At 40.5% G+C, this 13,693-nt stretch overlaps 1 protein-coding gene across 4 annotated transcripts in view; it reads right to left on the reverse strand.

Annotated features, from left to right (window-relative positions):
- Window positions 1-13,693, reverse strand: part of LOC100649403 (zinc finger protein 628) — a 120,428-nt gene that overhangs the window by 67,742 nt on the left and 38,993 nt on the right. For 3 of the 4 annotated variants that reach the window (XM_048405121.1, XM_048405120.1, XM_048405119.1), the window contains one exon: window positions 13,512-13,604. In XM_048405121.1, coding sequence (XP_048261078.1) covers window positions 13,512-13,604 — 93 coding nt within the window. Of the gene's footprint in view, window positions 1-8,875; window positions 9,984-13,511; window positions 13,605-13,693 lie in introns of those variants that run through there. The other variant, XM_048405122.1, reaches the window with a different exon arrangement.

A 13,693-nucleotide genomic window follows, 5' to 3' on the forward strand; every position in this document is an offset into this window, starting at 1 on the left:
GTGTACGTGTTCCCTGTTCGACAAATGTTTCCAGGAATTGTCTCTGACGGTTAATCGATGCTCGTTATAAATTGATCGAGCGTTTTGTGTCGAGTCGATCGAATTCGATTGGTCGTAGGGTTTGGGACGAGCCGGGTGCATCACTGAAAATTAAAGCTCGATTAAACGCAGAATCACGCGCGGTTTAAACGTCGATCTGGCTTATCAGGGACGATCAGGATTCGCGGAAAATGCGAGGTGAGAGCGAACGTTCGATGCCATCGCGCGGAAACTTACGTGACAACGCAAATACGAAAAACAGAGCTACCTAAATTCGGTAAAACGCTTGTTCCACGCTGACTTTTTTAAGAACAACGAGCCTGCAAAATTCTATTTATTTTTTAGTCGAGAAATTGCCCCTCTTTCTTTCTCTCTGATACATTTCTTTGGCGCAATTGCTTGAAATCTCGCGCGAATTTTCTTATCGAAAGTGGTGGATTCGTGCGTGAAACGGTCTAAGTTGGAACGATCCAACTGTCAGTTGATGATTCATATAACGATAAATTTTGTTGGGAAGGTTATTCGATAAACTTATTGGTTGCATAAGTCGTCGCGAATTATAAAGATTGATAAAGATTCTGGCTCGATCGGATGAAAAATTGTACTGCGACGCGTGTGTATGTTTAGATTTCACACAATTTATCTAAGCCTCGCTGCGTTCTGCGTTACAACTACCTCTTGGCATCGAGGCTTGTATCGAATCGATAGATATTCGTTCTTGTATTTTGTTTTTCATTTAATAGATAGGTATTTGTCAATTGTTTTTGATTAAGAGAAAAATCGTTCTATTTTGAAAAATTAATATCTAAAATTAGCGTTTAAAATGAAAAATAAATAATAATTTCTTCCTACATTTATTATTTTCAAATATGTCACGTCGTTCTATATATATAATTTTTCAAGCTATTGGAAGAAAAATGGAAATAGTAAAAATCGAGAATGTCGCTTTAATAAAAGCTTATCAATTTTCGACACGAATGATCATATATGATTTTTTCGTTTATCTCTGAAAATTATTTAGTAGGAAATTTCTGTGAATCAACAAGATCAAAACATCGGCAATTTCGTCAATTTCTGCAACCTAACGAACATTACTAGCACGATTCTTTGTTAAACGATCGGTAAGACACGTTCTGTCCTTATCGGGAACGTATAAGTACAATTGCCATAAGTTAATTAATGATACCAAACTAATCCGATTATAGAGAATTTTATTTTAACTCGATTCCTTTTATTAGTTGAAATCGAAATTCAATGTCCAAGAGATTTTTCCAATTCTTGATATTAGTACTTTTAACGCAATGCGTAAAATTTGATCATCTACGTGAATAAAAACTAAGATAGTATTTTTAAATGGAATGACCGCTCGATCAACTGAAACGAATCATAATGCGAATCATCTCCGAATATTATATTCGTATAAAAATAACAAATCAAATATGTACCCTTTTCAAGTTCTCTATTTCTCGATTATTCCTTTTTAATTGTTAATTGTTTAGATCCATCGAAATTCCTCCTTTCCGGCTCGACTTATATTCGTAATAATAAGCGTCATAAATACGAAAGAATCTTATTGTTCGGTTAGTCCTTTTAAAATGCTTGGAATGAGATTCTTTGCCTACTTTTTCGCTCGTATGAAAACAAATGCATACCGAGTGGCAAAGTAAAATAGAACGAAATGCTGATTGCTTGTGAAAAAGTATCAAGTACTGTACCAGTTGTAGTAGCATTGGCAAAATTGCAAATAGGTCGGAATGCAACCGACAACAAGCCGCGTTTTAATGGTTCATAATTTCTTGGTGATCGTGTATTTATTCATCGTTTGTTAAATTACGCGAAATTTATTCCTCGAAGGGTATTTAGCCCGATAAATACGTAATTCCCCTATATTACCCGAACGTGTAAGGATTTCATAAATTTTAACGAAACGAACAGGTTGAATCAATTGCGATCGTTAACGTAGAAATTCGCGAGTTTCACGGAGGGGAAAGGGTTTACGAAACTCTATTTGGAATGATTCGCAGAGATAACAATAGATTATCCTTTAGCAAGTATCGATAATGCGAGTGAAAATCACATTTGAAAAAGAAATATCATTTTTCATGTTGTAATTGAATATAAATTGCAGAGCAATAACACATTTGACTCTCTCCTTCTAGTTATTTATGTGAAAGCTTGTACGTGTATGTTTCGAGCAAGAAGTTCCGAGAATTTAATTTCATACTGCAAAAGATAATAATTGCACCATTTAAATTCATAAGAACGAGTAAAATTGGAAATAAATTCCATGGAAATGTAATGAAAATATCGCGAAGTAGCTAATATTTGAAAAAGCATTCGAAATTCGTGTTATTGATCTTCAATTATAGAAATAAAGCGCGTAAAAAGCTGATCAAACTACGACCGATCGATGTTACAATTTCGTTTTGAGAAATTCGATATTTATCAAAAATTTCAGCGAGATATTCACGAAAATTGTGATGCCACTGAAGAAACGAGTGTGAAGAAATCAATGATAATTTCACATTTTAATTACTCTATATTAAACCAAGTATTTCTAGGGTACCAACGCGAGGAACCAGAATTGGTTTCTCCAATGCAATAAAATTTCCAAACAAAAACAACAGCGTATGTGGGAAGCGTTCGGACGCAAACTTCGTCAAACTGGATGCAAAGACGACAACCAGCTCACGTACACTCGCCGGTAAAGCTCCATGATCGACGTACCGAGCTTTTTACGCGGCTGTCAATCATCGAACAAACGTCGATACTTCGATTAAAAACGTAGCCAGAATAGAAACGCAAATTAAAAGAGTAAAAGAAAAAAAAGAAAAATAAAAGGGAGCAGGGAACAACAACAAAAAAAAAAAGCGAAGAAAGACTCGCGTCAAAGTGTTGCAAAAAGTGGAAACGAATCGTTTCCAGTTTACAAGCTTGAAACTCCCTAATCCCTTCTGGAATCAGATCTGGCGGCCAGCCAGGAAACCAAATGGAGAAAAGGGAAAGAAAAATAACAAGAGACCCGGGAGTAGAATTAAACGCGAGGAAAGGATTCGAGAGGATTCGAAATGAAACGCATTAACTTTTGATCCCTCGTCGTAACCGCAACGGGGACGAACCGAGGTCTGGTGACGGGATTAATATTCACGTTTCGTCTGTGACGACACCGAAATCGTGCACGGCGAGCCTTTCGATTAATCGATAGCGACCAGAGGTCCCGTGGTCGAGTCCTTCGTTGCAGTACCACGGGCCTCCGCACACGGAACACTATGAATATTTCACGGATCGATCGATTACCAGGGACTCCATTCGCGAGGGTCTCTTGCGAGGAGCAGGAGGACGGTGGTGGAAAGTAGCCGGCTACTAAATATACAATGCGTCCGAGGAAAAAAACGGAGTTCGTCCTGCACGACTGCATCGACCGCAATTGCGTTCCAAATGTCGAACGATCGAAACGAACGTTTCGATGAAACCCCTGCCGCGCCTCCACCCCTTCTCAAGATTCCTAGAATCGTTTTTTCTTCCATCTAGAATCAAGAGCGCAACTGGCAAGTTACGCGTGGGATGAGTCACGCGATTCGAACGATTAAACGATTACGTACATTGTTACAAAGCAGGGAAGAAAGTATGGAAAAAGAATCGTGGAAATTATCGTCGGTTTCGTAGAAGAGCGTAACGCGATAGAAATAAATTCTTCGAGGAATTAGTTTGAAATAGGAAGTTTGAAGCAGACGGTTACTAATTGTACGATTGTTTAGTAATAGGCAAATTTGTTTCCATTTACAATTTAGATAATATTTTCTTGAATTTTGAAACTTTGCTATTAACAAACAAACGAAGTAATATTTGCCAATGTCTGATTGTTCTTAGCCTCTTAGTGTTTCTACTTATTCAGGAGAATACGTATAATTGGCCCGATAAAGAATCACCTCGTAACTTGAAATTGAGCGTAAGAATGTCAGATAGCGTAACGTGCATTATAGATACTTCCGTAAATTTCTGTTATCACGTGTACACGTGTATTTCTTTCGGAAACCAAGGAAAGGAAATTGACGATTCCAGCTTTGTACGTATAATTTTAACGATATTGACTCGTTACCTCGAATTCTTAATTTACTGCGTAAACAGTTCACTGCAGCGAGGAGGCAACTCCTAACGTTTAACTTTTATTTATTAGAAAGAAATAAAAGTATACAAAACAACGAGTATAAATAATAACGAATATTAGTCGTCTATTAATTTACAATAAATTCCGAAAATCGAATGCGATTTTCATCGATCTTTGTTGATTTATTCAAGTTACTATAAAAGCGACGCTACCTCCTTATTACTGCAGACCCTTCGAATCTAGATCAATAATTTACCAAAGCTACATCGTCATCATTCGTTACACTCCAACACCCGTTAATTACCTTATCTAAACTAATAGGAAAACAAAAATAAGCAGCTCAAATACTGGTTCTCGTATCACCCGAACGCTCGTGAGAAACGCGAGGTCATCGTGCATCGCGCTCACCGCAATGCAACGTTTGCTTCATACGTTTTGTACGAACAGAAACAATGCACTAACGCGTGTAAGCGCGGAACAAACGAATTTACGACGATTTTTTGGAAGCAGAAAATTGTCAAATCGTGGAGAAAGGTCATCGTTTATGAGATGCACCGTGAAAAAGCGTCTCGGGTTATCCTGCGCAGGACGTTTCTGCTGCGAATCAGCGATTCGATATGGCGTTGGTATAGTAAGCGCGATATTTTCAAATCGATGCTGTTCGAACGAAGGACGAACAAAAGAGCGTCGTAAGCTCGTGAAATATATAAGTATAGCGATTTTCTATATTAATGTCATTTTATCACTACAAAGGGATATTTTAATACACGAGAACGATAAAATATCTGCGAGCGAAAAGAACTTGTTAGCTCGAAAAATGTTATCGAGCAAACGGAGAAGAAAAATTGTCAATTTTACTTTTTTTAATTTACCTTGAAATTCGAGATTGTCTATATCATCTTCCTGTAATAAGTAAATTCATGAAAATAATATCTTCGTTTTTGGAGACGAAGAATATTAATCGCGCACCCGACTAATCAATTGAGAACAACAATGAATTTTCACACAAAACTTACACTACTCGTATAAATGTTAAGGCAAATAGTATTTCCATATCTTGACAGGCAATATTTTTAAAGGTACGAAGAGGCTGGTAAAATACGCGTTTAGCCGCAGAAACACGTGTAACAAAAACACATATATAATGTTTAACGCAATTTATAAAATTTCCCTTCTATGAACGATCATAAATATGATCTATCGTGTCTTTTACCTGTGGTCTTGATATGGAATATATGCACGATAGTAATGGTACAATATTCCCACCGTCGAAACAATCGCGTTATTGAAATTATATTAAAACAGAATTTTCTCTGAATTTTTGATACGATCATTTGATGCAATTAGTTTGTTCCCCATAGAAACTTAATAAATTCCTAGAACGCAGCTAATTTTGTCACAAATTACGCAGTTTTCCGATTACTATTTCATTTAGATTCCACCGTTTAAACATTCATAAATATTCATTGTTCTCGAGTAGCAAACCTGTTCTTAGATCGTATAATTTCTGTATGTATATTAACTTTGGCAATTTAGTTTTCCATTTATATTTGAAATAGCAGACACACGAGGACACTATTGAATATCATCGGTATTAAAAAACTAATACTTGGGATAGATCAAATGGGAAAATGTATACATTATATATATATATATGTTGTATATAATGAATCGCGATTACGGATAAACGGTAGGTACTAAAATTTCAAATGAGAATAGAATTTGCAATTTATACGATAGGTTATGGAGATTTCACTGTCCATATATTCACTGTAAAGAAAGATATTAGCGGCTACAAATAAGTAAGAAGTACAAAGAAGACATTAAATGGGAAATAAGAGAAAAAGAAAATTCAAAGAGCTACGTAATTAAATGTCTCTGCTTCTCATACCTCGATGGAATCTCCGCCATGTCGATCCACGAATACACGGCACACATCCTGCTTACAGGATAACGTCGTGTTTTCTCGAACAGGTATGTTTTCTCTGTACGTTAAAGTCACGTTCTGCCTTCCGTTTCCGTTTCTTCGCGAATCGTTTAAAGGAAGGTGAAAATTTCGTACGCCGATGGAACTGGACAGAAACGGCGCGCGAATCAACCGAAAGGTTTCTTCCGTGTTTCAAAGAATCATCTCGTCTTCCGTTCACATATCTTTTTTCTTCTTATTGCACTATCTTCGACTCGGAAGGAGAATCACGAACTACGTAAAATACAACCACGACTCGCCTTTCCTTTATAAATAATTCGTTTCCTTCGTTTCCATCCGTCAGGTAGATTTCTAAAGTTGGCGTATAAATCAGGCGAAAATCGATCGATCGATCAACTTTGACTGGCTACCGCTTCTTGGCTTATTATGCAAGCTTGTACACAACGGAAATAAATAAACAAGGAGGAGCAAAAAGTCAGCCGCAAACACGGGCAAATGCCACGGTTATGGGAAACGTAGAAACGAGAAATTAGGCTAGAAGATTTGATAGAATTGCGTCATGTCATGAGTTAGATATTGCACTGGTTCGCTGGCCTAACACACCGTCGTTAGATACACGCGCCGACTTGGCTGTCTCCGATGCGTTTGGCGTGCTCGACGCGCGCTCTCGATATCGTGTTTATGTCGATGCGTGATAGGAATTGGGTAAGAGCTCGCGAGTAATCGTGAACACGCGTATATATGGACGACTGCATCGAAGCAGCTCCGGGGACATTTCCCGAGACAGACGTTCGCGAATGATATTCGATAATCTCTCGTTAACGCGATGTAATTAACTATATAGCTCTGTTAAATCCGATGAAATGCACGAGATCGTACGGTTTCAAGTTCTGCTTAGACAGACGTTTTACAATAATATTTCTTCCACACCTTTTTGCTGTCTAAATGATATTCTGCGGGACTTAGTCCGAGAAAACTTTCGAATATCCTGAAAGTGTTTTACAAACGCTTCTGTTATACCTGATAAGACATACGAGATACTATGATCTTAAATCTTGCTTAGACGAAGATTTCGAGATAATATTTCTTTCGTACTTAAATCCGCTGCCTAAATGATAACCTGTGAATTAACTTAAGAAAACTGTCGAATATACTGAAAGCGTTTACGGATAAAAGAACGAAGAATGTGAGAATCAAAGGTACGTTGTACGTGCATAATTTTCCTCGACGAGCTTCGAATAAACAAGACAGCAAAATTCAGCCAACGATGGCAAGATGAACGTCGCGTACGAATAACAAGAAGAACGAAATAAACACGCGACGGACGAAGAGGCAAAAAACAGTTTCGGAAAACCGTTATCGACGCCGGCGCACTCGTAACGCGACTTAATTAGCAGCCCCGCGCCGCGCTTAAAATTTTGTTTTCTTCGCTTTACTACGTCGTCGTGTTTGAACCGCGAACGTCCACGAACGCAAACTGAATCGAATTTCGCCATGTGTGGACGTTTCTCTACCCTCCCTTAACCCCGTACATCCCTTCCCCATCGTCAGTCCTAACCCAACCCCCCTCCCCAGACCCCCTGTAGCCCTTTCTCTGTGTCATAATCGTAATCGTCGGCGCGCGAATCCCAACACCCTTCCCCTTGTCAACTGTATAAAATATTCTCAATCGTATCAACAACGGTCACATCGTACATCGTACAACGTTATTACATTATTACAATAGTTTATAGTTAATCGTAATCAATATAATATTCACAGCATTTTATGAAAATCTCTTAAAAGCACCAACCGTGGCGGCTCAAATTTTTTTTTTTCTTATCCATTCGTCCTCTTCCTTTCCTTCCTTCCTTTCTTCCTTCCTTTCTTTCTTTCTTCCTTTCTTTCTTTCTTTCTTTCTTTCTTTCTTTCTCTCTCTCTCCCTCCCTCTCACTCGATCTCTCTTACACTGTCCGTTAATTGTATCTCGCGTAATTTATCTCGATTTAAAAACCCGATCTTCTATCTTCATCATCCTCTTCATATTCATCTTCTTTTTCTCTTCTTTGTCCCCTTTCTCTCCCACCCTCTCACTCTGCTTTCCTTTCTCACTTTCTCTCGCTCTTCCTCTCACTCACATATATATATATACCTTCAATAATTTATCGATATATATATATATAAGCTAAACGTTTCGTCTTAAAGCACTGATTAAACGAGGGAGCTCGTTTTAACGTGTCCCTCCCTCTGAACACGCGTTTACCAACCATCCTAACCAAAATCACAGGACTAACTAGAAACACCGCCGGCTTTTTGCCTCGTCGCTCAGTGGGGATCGATGAACGCGAGGTGTACACCCTCCGTGGAGACGAACGAAAAGACAGGAGAGACCAGGAACGATAACAGGGAGAAGCGATCACGGGAACTACTCGAGGAGACGAGCGCCCTGTGACACAGCAACGGAGGAGGCGCACGAACGTTTCTCGGCCGTTTAACACGACGAGCAAGAGGCTGAACGACGGAACCTGGTGTGCCGAGAGAAGGACACGATGACAGACGACTACCAGGAGAAGAAACAGTAATAGTAGTAATAGTAGTAGTAGTAGTAGTAGTAGTAGTAGTAGTAGTAGTAGCAGTAGTAGTAGTAGTAGTAGTAGTAGTAGTAGTAGTAGTAGTAGTAGTAGTAGTAGTAGTAGTAGTAGTAGTAGTAGTAGTAGTAGTGGTAGTAGTAGTAGTAGTAGTAGTAGTAGTAGTAGTAGTAGTAGTAGTAGTAGTAATAGTAGCAGTAGTAGCAGTAGTAGTAGTAGTAAGTAGGAGTTGTAGTAGTAGTAGTAATAGTAGGAGTGGTAGAAGTAGTAGGAATAGTAGGAATAGTAGGAGTAGTAGGAGTAGTAGTAGTAGTAATAGTAATAATAATAGTAGCGGGGATAAATAACGAAAGAAATACGAGAAACAACGAGCGAATGAGAATGAGGCACCACTAGTAGTAAAACTGCTCGTGTCCGTGTTCCCCTTTCCCTCGTCGAACCGCATCATCATCATCATCATCATCATTATCATCATCATCATCATCATCATCATTCCCGGCGTCACGCGGGCAACGACGTCGATTCTCCGGTAAATCGTCGGATGCGCGATCATTCGCCTCTTATCGAGAGAATCCTCCTCCATCGCGGTGGTGGCGATCGATGAGACTATAACGGCGTTGATCCCGTCCAAGCGGTACAAGGACGCAGGGAAACGGAAACGAAGAAGGAGAAGAAGAAGGTGTATCGATCGGCGATTCTTCCTCCGGCGGTGGTGAACGTGGCTGTTGTTGCACGGTCTAAGGCGAACTCAATGATGCGGCGGTGGCGGCGGCGGGGCCTCTTCCTCGGAGGGGTCCACGGGGCTCGGGGACAGGAACTTGCGCACATACTTCGGATAATGTGTCTTTTCGTGGGCCTTCAGTATCGTCGACCTCGAGAAGGTCTTGCCGCACAGCGTACACCGGAACGGACGTTCTCCGGTGTGCACGCGACAATGGTCCTTCATGTGGTGGCGTAACTTGAAGGCCTTGCCACAGAACTCGCACTTGAAGGGCCTGTCACCTGTATGCGCCGGTAGGTGGGCTATCAGAGAGCCAACGTCCGGGAACGACTTGCCGCAGAACTTGCAGAGGACGACGCCGGAGGTCGGGTCCGAGTGGGCCGCGAGCTCGAGATCCATCGGCTCGATCGTACCTGCGGTGGGGTAGTGGGCCTCTGGCGGCAGGTGCATACCGGGTTCGAGACCCAGCTGAGCCTGCAGCTGCAGGTGGGCCGCCTGCTCACGGTACTTGAGCGACTCGAGGCTGTGCGAGAGGATGTGCCGCGCCAGCTTGCTCTGGTGGAGGAACGAGGCACCGCAGTACATGCACGCAAACATCCGCTCATCCACACCCATCAACTCCTGCAACCAAACAAACAAGAACATCAACTTCTTGTCTTCCCTTTAGCTCGTCCGTAACACCCCCACAGAGTAATAATGCTTCTCGCTCTCCGCTTTCGCTTTCGCTTACGCTTACGCTCTTGCTCTCCCCCACTCTTTCACTCTCACTCTCTTACTCTTTTCCCTTTTTTCTTTCTTTTCTTTTTTCTTCTTTTTTTTTTTAATCTATTTAATCATCTATACATCTACCTATCTATTTATCTATTCATCTATTTTGTTTGCAAAAAAAGTTCCCGTTTTCATTTCCTCTTTTTACTTTGAAGTGATCGTTTCAAGCAGAGAACAGATATCTCGTTCCGTCTTTCTCTTTCCCTCCGTCACTTATGATACGTGGACGCTATATGCACGTTCCCGCTACTTCGCCGCGACAAATCGCTCGTTTCGACGCTACTCGACTCACAGCGTACACAGATACACATATATCGTATATATACATATATGTATGTACGAGCCGCGACTCGCCGGGCTTCAATCGGCGCACGTTCGAAAAAACTCGTGTCTCACTTTCTATTTTTTCTCTTTTTCCCACGCTCTTTCTCTCTCTCTCTCTCTCTTTCTCTTTCTTTCTCTCTCTCTCTCTCGCTCTCTCTCTCTCACATTCTCTCCGTTTTTTTCCCGTTGCCTCTTGCGTGTTCTCTTTGCTCTCTCAACTTTTAACTACTTCTGCTTGAATGTATTCTCTCTATCGCCACTAGACCGTTGGTTAAGATATAGAAAAAAAATGTAGTAGAGAAAAAAAAAAAAAATAAATAAAGAAAGAACAGGCAAGGCTTGTCTTCGCGAGACCACTACTTTGTAAGAAGCGCGTTTTTGGCATGACCGGATGTTACGCGTGTACGCGAGGTTCTCCTCTGTCTTTCCTTCCTCCTCTGTATCGTCATGATCATCAACCCCTCTCGTTTTTCTTTTCGGTGGAAAAAAAGAAGTCCCTGAAGGCCTGACGAGAAAATGATAACTCTCGACGGCATGTAAGACGGTAGCACAAGAAGTTGACGCTCATTTTTGTTTGGCACGACGCGCACCCCAGAGATATCATATGTATAATGACATAAGGAAACTGTCTGATTTGTGTGTGTAAAAACAACGTATAAGGAACGTGTTTTATATATACACACGTATATGGGGATTCTTATACGTGTCTATATATGTATAGACGCGTATATGTGTCGTATCTGGGATAGTGGGTGACACATGTACGGGCCAACTGGCAACCCCCACAGCCTCGCTCAAGAACAACAACAGCCCACCCGCCACCCCTCGTCCCTCCTCCGATTTTTCTGTTCTTTTTTTTCATTTTCTTTTTGCGTATCTCTTTTTATCTTTATATTTTCCAAAAATCTTTTTGCTTATACACGATCATTGGTAGTAACGGGGGCCAAGATGGCCACTGCGGCGTAAAAAGGGCTCGCCGCAGCAAAAGGCATTGCACTCAATCCAAAAAAACGACAAATCGAAATACAAATATTACAAAGTAACAAATGGTAATATAATGAATGTCAATATAATTTGTATATGTATAAACGATAGATATATATATGTATACATATATATGTATATCGAACGTGAGAATATATATATGTAACTTGCACATAATATCAGTACATGTATGTAACGATATATATGTATTGCGTATATATATGTCGTGTATATATATGTATATACATATATATATATATATATATATAAAAATGTAGTAAAAAACAACCATGGCCAAAAACGAAGGTCAACTTCTTGACAGTGAGCTAGCAAGACAGGCTGGCAGGATGGGACGAACAGGAAGAACGTAGTACGTGTTACGCGCCGGTTTTCCTTCGATTTCCAGAGGAAGAAAGAAACGTCCGAAGGTACTGTCACGGATCACGATTTTATCAACGTGATTCGTTTCAGCCCGTCGAACCGTGGAAATCCAATTGGAAGGCAGGATTCACGATTTCAATGACCATCGGGATGGGGGCAGGTTTCACGATTTCCAAAGGATCATATGGGTTATTACGCGACTTTCTTTTTCCGTTTTCACGAGAACAGAGAAGAGGCAGGAAAAGTTAGAGCAAGAAGACGAAGAGATACAAGAAGATCGATGGAAAAACAGCGCGCTAAGGAATCGACAGACGCACGAAAATAGCGAAAAGAGAGAGGTTGGACAATCGCGTAAATGGATTAGTTAGAAAAGAACGAGAGGAGCGAGATAAACAGAGGAATGAAAGAGAAAGACAGACAGAAGACAGGACGTATGCACGGAGCATGGAGAAGTGAATTAGTTTGGAAAAGAATATAATACGTTCGTCAAAGATAGACGAGCATGCACGATTGATCTCCTTCTGCGCAGCGCGTCTCGACGAAGATCTTTCTTACGGGGCACTTAAGCTAGAACGATCGGCAAGCGGCTAGGTCCAATTTGTCATTACGCTTGTCTCTTTAGCGAGTCTGTTCTTTTCTTTTTTTCTTTTTTTTTCTTTTTTTCTTTCTTACTTTAAACGTCCTATCACGTCTATGCAAGATTCTCAAAAAAAGGAACACGAGATATCGTATATGCGTAAAGTCGGGTGTATCGTAACGTAAACCTCGAATCTTAAGTCAAGGAAGGATGTACGTGTGTACTTCTGAACTGTTCTTCTCGTGAACGTCGATCGAATTCGAGCTCGATCAGGATCGAACTTTGCGCTCTGGTCAATGAACCGTTAACACTGTCGCGTGATGCATCCTTGGAAATCACTAACACAAATACAAAAGTCCCATCGTACTTCAAAGGGGGAATCAACGGTTTTTCTTTGTATCGTATTCTTTTTTTTTTTTCTTTTTTTTTCGTTATCGAACATCTCCGATCACACTCTACTCTCGGTCAGGACGACTAGCGACTCTGTTAATGACACGATCACTTTCAAAATTAGCGGGGAGAGCAGCAAACAGCAAAGCACTTGGGCACGCATGCAATAGACCCACATGCAAGTGAACTCGAAATATAATGTATGTCTGTCTATCTATCGGCGGTGGATAGATAGGCAAACAAAAAATAGATATAAATAGATAGATAGATAAAATGGATCATGTTGAAACGTTGTTCGAGCTAATCGAACGACAAATTCGTCATTGCCCGAACGATCTTACGGACTCTTGTCAACACCAGTGGTGTCGTTAACGAGTAGCACGTGAACGAACGATTCGTCGTAATCTTCGTACGACGCAAGATGCATCGAGATCCAACAAATTGCAGACGTCTCTATTTCTCTATTTTTTCTTTTATACTTTATTATTAATATCTTAATATCTTTTTCTTTCTTTTTATATTTTTGAAAGATTCGCATCAGCTCATCCACAATCCAATGGTAATGCCGTCGTGTGTATGCGATTGCAGATGAGTCGAGCGCAACCGGCGATACACAACCGGCGATAACCGTAATCGATATATAAATGCAGAGTAAAGAGAAAGTACGAGAATAAAAAGTAGTCAATAAATTGGAATATATAGTACGGAGAAAGAGGGAAACTCACCGGATCTGGTGGGAGTCTGTAATCCGTGGATATTTCGCTGCTCGCACTGCGCTCTTCGGTCGACCTTTCCCAGTCCATCTCTTTTTTTAACGACTGCAAACGAACATCGGGTTCACGTCAAAGTAATAATTGGATAGCTGTCGATGCTATTGGGAAAAGTATGAACTGGCTTGCCTGGGCCA

Source organism: Bombus terrestris, chromosome 4, assembly GCF_910591885.1.
Source record: "Bombus terrestris chromosome 4, iyBomTerr1.2, whole genome shotgun sequence".
NCBI lineage: Eukaryota > Metazoa > Arthropoda > Insecta > Hymenoptera > Apidae > Bombus > Bombus terrestris.